Raw genomic sequence first — 5,167 nt, 5'->3', positions numbered from 1 at the left:
GCAGGAACTGCTGGGTCTTCGAGAGCAGAGGCTGGAGTTGCCGGCAATGCGCTGGAGTCTGGGGCGGAGAAGCTGGTGGTGCTCGAGGGACAAACGGTGCTTCCTGAAGCGTCGTAGGGCATGGTCAGAGCCGCTGTCCGGCCATGGAGCCCCCCGGTGGTGCCTCAAGCTATGGCTGAAGAGGACGGAGGTGGAGGAGATCAAGCGTGCTGAACCGCGACCCCATGTTGTCTGAATCCTCCGCAAGCGCGGCGACGAAGTGGTGGTTATCGAGGAGGAAGATACCACTAGGGAGATGAGGAAATTGAAGACCGCCCTCACCGGAGTGATGAAACAAATCGAGGTCAGTACTGCATCTGGAGTGGTCATCTTTGACGTTGATGATCGAAGCTCATTATAATTATGTATTTGCAGGGGATAACTCGGACTGCTGAGCGGTGGCATCAGCTGATAAAGAGGATGGAACCCCTCATCGAAGAGAACGAAAAACTCAGAGAGGCGATGAACCTGATGGAGAGAAACATCCGGAGAGCTCGGCGCGAGCGAGACCTTGCTGAGTCCAACACGCGAGATCTGGAACACCAGAAGGGGGTCCTGGCCGAGCAGCTGGCGGCTGCGTCCGAGCAGCCACAGTGCAAGTCTGAGGAGCTGGCGAGTGCCTCCACACAACTGGAATAGACTTCCGAGCAGCTCAGAAGCGTATCCAAGTAGAAAGCAGGTACGGTATATTGGCGAATGTGCTTTGTATTGCTGAACAACCATATTTTTGGCGGTGACTGTTGTGCTTGTAGAGCAAAACATGGAGCTCAGCCAGCTGCGCCAAGCCCTCGAACAACTCCGAGAGGAAAAGGCGAAGGAGACAGGGCGAGCAGATAAACTGGCTGAGGAGTTGAACGGTAAGTATTCCCTGGTCGGAGTTAATGCTGAAGTAGTTTCCTTTCTTGATGGAACTATGTAATGCTTGCAGACTACTGTTAGAGGGTTAAAGCGCAATTCGATGTGCTGGAGTAGGATGCCCGAACACAGAGGGACAAGTTTGACGTCATAGTTGCTGGAGTCAAACCAGTGCTCGACCATGTCGACCTGGAGGTGGCTCCTCACATCGACCGTAGGACGCTGCACCCGGACATCGTCATCCAAAGGTGCAAGACGGCGTGGGAGAGCTTCAAGAACTTCAATCGCGACGCCGTTGTTATCGGCATTACTCAGGCCCTTGCGGTGGTCCGGTCCCACTATCCATCCGTTGACCTTCAGGCGATAGGGGGTGGATTCGTCGAAGGGCTGAGCGAGGCAGAGACCCAGCAGCTGGAGGATGAGGTGGAGGATGCGGCGAGAAAGCTGGCCGGTGACATCGACCTGTTTGGTGAGACGAGCGGCGATGGCAAAGCTCGGTGATATGCTCGGAGATTATCATCTGTAATTTCTAGACAATGTAGTTAGAATGCGCGATAGCGCGAAAAACACTTATATATGTGATAAATGTTATAAGGTGCATGTGTATGCAGTTTGCTTGTAGTTCGGCGAAAAAATCTTCGCAGTTTTAACCATAACGCAATTATACGTAGTACAAGTAGCATCCAAGCAGTTGGTTTGCTACTGAACCCCATGGCCTCGGCTAGCCCATAGTCCATAACGTCGAGCGCGGAGCCCGTGCATGTGTAGGAGGAATAGGCGTGACCAAGGAACCATAGCCGACCATCCACAACGCAGAGCGCGGAGCCCGTGGCACGTGTAGGGAGAGATCGAAGATTGGGTCTTCTCCATAGAGAAAAGAGCAGAACGTGTGCTGCTCGGCGGTTATCAAAATAACTTGGAGATATAGGTAGTATAAGTGGCGTTCGAGCAATTAGTTCTGTGCTGAGCTCTCGACCTTAGCTAGCCCATAGTCTGTAATGTCGAGCGCAGAGCCTGTGGACATGTAGGAGGAACAAGCGTGACCAAGGAACCATAGCCGACCACCCATAATGCAGAGCGTGGAGTCCGTGGCACATGTAGGGAGAGATCGGGGACTAGTCTTCTTCGAAGAGAACAGAAAAGAAAGTGTTCGGCGTTTTAGAGAAAACTGTTTGGTGATTTGGAGAAAACTTATTCGGCGATTTTGGAAGAAGACGTGCTTCGCAATTTGGAGAAATCGTTCGGCGATTTTGGCGAAAACGTGTTCGGCGATAACGTTGGAGATTTGGTGAAACGTGGTCGGCGCGGTTATGGCGATTTCGAATTGGAGTTCGCTATGGAGTAGCATAAAGCTCGGCGAGTGTAAGTGGGGGTTAAGCCACAATGGAGAAAAAGTGGAGACAAGTTATGGAGACCAAAACATTATTCAATATAAAGTGGAGAGTACATGCCTGGAGTGTTTCAAGGATAGAAACGTATAAGGTGCTCGATGTGCCATTAGTTGGGAACATCGATTCCGTCTAAGTCACATATGCGACAAGACCCTGGTCGGGTGACCTCTTTGACGATGTAAGGCCCTTCCCAAGGGGAGTAGAGCTTTTGCATCCCTTCGGTTTTTTGTTTTATGCGGAGAACGAGGTCACCGACAGCAAATGAACGACCTTTAATGTTGCGGTTGTAGTACCTCCGCAAGCCTTCCAGATATTGGGCTGTGTGGACATAGGTGATTAGGCATTCTTCCTTGGCCCTGTCGACGTCCTCTGTCCGAACAGCTGTGGCATGCTCTTCATCATAATTTTCCACCATAGGTGCTCGGAAGGCAATATCCGCTAGTAGTATGGCTTCTGAGCCGTAGACCAAGTATGGAGACAGACCGCTGGAGTGGCCTTCCTTGTGAGTCGAGCTGTTGCTCGGCCATCGTGAGTGCATTCTCGTTTGCTCGGCGTTGTGCGCAATTGATGTTTCGGTTCTCACGAGCGATGCGTTCCTCCTCGGTCTCGCCGTTCTGAGGGAGGCTGTCGACGCTGACGTTGAAGATCGCACTACCCCGGAAAGGAGGGAGAGGAAATTGCTCGGTGAAGGTTTTGGCGAGGGTCTCCGTAGAGCCTTAGGACTTAGAGTCTGGATTCTCCTCTGGGATGGTCTGGAGGGACGCTGTAGAGCGTCGGCTGACGTGGAGCATGTTGACGGCCGGCGAAGGCTGGTCGGCGAGAGGAAGGATGTCTCCCACCTGGTCGGCGAATCTGCCCCCAGGGCATCTTGGTAGGTGGTGACGACGTTGGTGAGCCCGAAGGGTAGAGCCGTAACTCCTGGAGTTTTCTGAGCAGCCTCCGATAGATTTGGATTTGAGGGTGGTCGGCGCTAAACCAAAGTGTCTAGAGCCGATTTGGTGATGGAGAGACAATCGGTGAGCTTCAGACCGACCTGATCGATGGACTCGATCAGATCATCGTTGTTGATCTACCTCCCCTGGTAGCGAGGAAGCGGGCGGTGAGTTGCTGATGAAGGCGACCTCGGTGGTGGTTCCGAGATCGGATCTACAGTCGCAGGTGCGGAGATGATCGGCACATAATTGACCTGCGCTGGCTCGAGGAGCTCTTCGACTCTATTAGCATCGATGATCCAGGAGGTCGATCTGATCATGAAGATCTGGCCGGGTTGCGGGAGGGACAAAGAGCCTGCGGAAAAAGCCATCTTGCTCGACAAGGAAATAGCACGCAAACCCCTACCTGTCGCGCCAACTGTTGATAGAATATCATCAGCAGTCCTCCGAGGGGTATGCCACAAAGGTAGATTGATCGGCAGAGGAGCGTGAGATCAAGAACAAGAAGGCAACAGAGACACACGAGTTAGACAGGTTCAGGCCATTAGTATGACTTAATACCCTACTCCTGTGGTCTGTTGGTTTGTATTAGCTATCGTATGATATTGCGTGAGTTTGGAGGGGGTTGCTGCCCGCCTTATATAGACCGGGGAGCAGGGTTATAAGTCGGTTAGATCTGAGAGATAACCGAAAGGTAATAACTGTTTACAGAAATCTTCGGATCATACATATCCTAACAGATCTCGTAGTATCTTCAGGATATCTTCTAGATGTCTTGTGGAAGGCGCCGACCAGAGTCGTGCGCCGCAAGGCTTTGTCTTGTGGGCTAGGCCGCCCCTGAGGGCGTAGCCCATGTGGTCTGCCGTGGGTATCCAGGGTCATACCCCACAAGGATCCCAACAAGACCGTCGCCTCGATCTTTGGCGGTAGGGTAGCCTCTAAGACCAAGCGGGATCAGAAGCTTACAGCCCAATAGATCATGTCGGTCACCACATACGATGACACCATCAACAACCCCAAGTACTTGGACTGGTCATACCTAGGGGATTTTTTGCTCGTCCTGGATCCCATCATCAAGAGCATATGCTTCAAGAAGGTCCTCATTGACGATGGAAACGCTCTCAACATCCTCTTTGTTGGATCCCTAACTGAGTTAGGGCTCACCAAGGAGGACCTCACCCCATGGACTCTCTATTCCGAGGAATTGTTCCTAGGAAGGTGTCCCAACCTCTGGGGCAGATCACCTTGCTGGTACAGTTCAGCACCGCTGACCACTTCTGTACCGACCATGTCAACTTCCTAGTAGCAGACTTCAACACGACGTATCATGCCATCCTGGGCCGACCAGCTATTGCCAAATTCATGGATGTGCCACATTATGTGTACCTACTCTTGAAGATGCCGATGGAGCAGGGAATTCTTACCCTGCGCGCCAACCTCAATACCGCCTACGACTGCGAGAGGGACAGCTTTGCTCTTGACGAGGCCGCTGACATCTCCATCCGTATGCAGGATTGCCTCATCGCTTCGCAGTAGGTCCCACAGGAGGAGCAGGAGATCCCCACCATGGAGCCCCCTCGAGTAGCAACCAAGTCCAAGGAAGTCAAGGAGGTGGTCCTCGTCCTAGGCGACCAGAGCAAGACCGCTCAGATTGGGGCCAACCTAGACGCCAAATAGGAAGACATGCTCATCAGCTTCCTAAGGGTGCAAGTCGACGTATTTGCATGAAAACCTGCAGACATGCCCAGCGTACCTCGAGAGCTGATTGAGCACTCCTTAAACATCTCAGTGACCGCCAAGCCAATCAAGCAGAAGCTTCGATGATTCGCGCAGGACAAAAATGAGGCTATTGGAGTAGAAATATCACGGCTCTTAGCAACCGATTTTATTAAAGAGTTGTATCACCCGAAGTGGCTAGCCAACCCGATTCTTGTAAGAAAGAATAATAAA

At 52.2% G+C, this 5,167-nt stretch overlaps 1 protein-coding gene across 1 annotated transcript; it reads left to right on the top strand.

The window, feature by feature from the left end:
• Window positions 1–4,399: 4,399 nt before the first annotated feature.
• Window positions 4,400–4,753, top strand: LOC136510742 (uncharacterized). Its single transcript, XM_066505093.1, has one exon. The coding sequence runs from the start codon at window positions 4,400–4,402 to the stop codon at window positions 4,751–4,753; it is 354 nt and encodes a 117-aa protein (XP_066361190.1).
• Window positions 4,754–5,167: the final 414 nt, after the last annotated feature.

The sequence above is a fragment of the Miscanthus floridulus genome, chromosome 16 (assembly GCF_019320115.1).
Source record: "Miscanthus floridulus cultivar M001 chromosome 16, ASM1932011v1, whole genome shotgun sequence".
NCBI classification, from domain to species: Eukaryota; Viridiplantae; Streptophyta; class Magnoliopsida; order Poales; family Poaceae; genus Miscanthus; species Miscanthus floridulus.
The sequence above is the reverse complement of the archived record's forward strand: the minus strand, read 5'-3'. Positions and strand labels throughout refer to the sequence as shown.

What these genes read in the sequence shown, in the direction of transcription:
- LOC136510742 (XM_066505093.1), top strand. Translation starts at nt 4,400, where the DNA reads ATGGACTCTCTATTCCGAGGAATTGTTCCTAGGAAGGTGTCCCAACCT.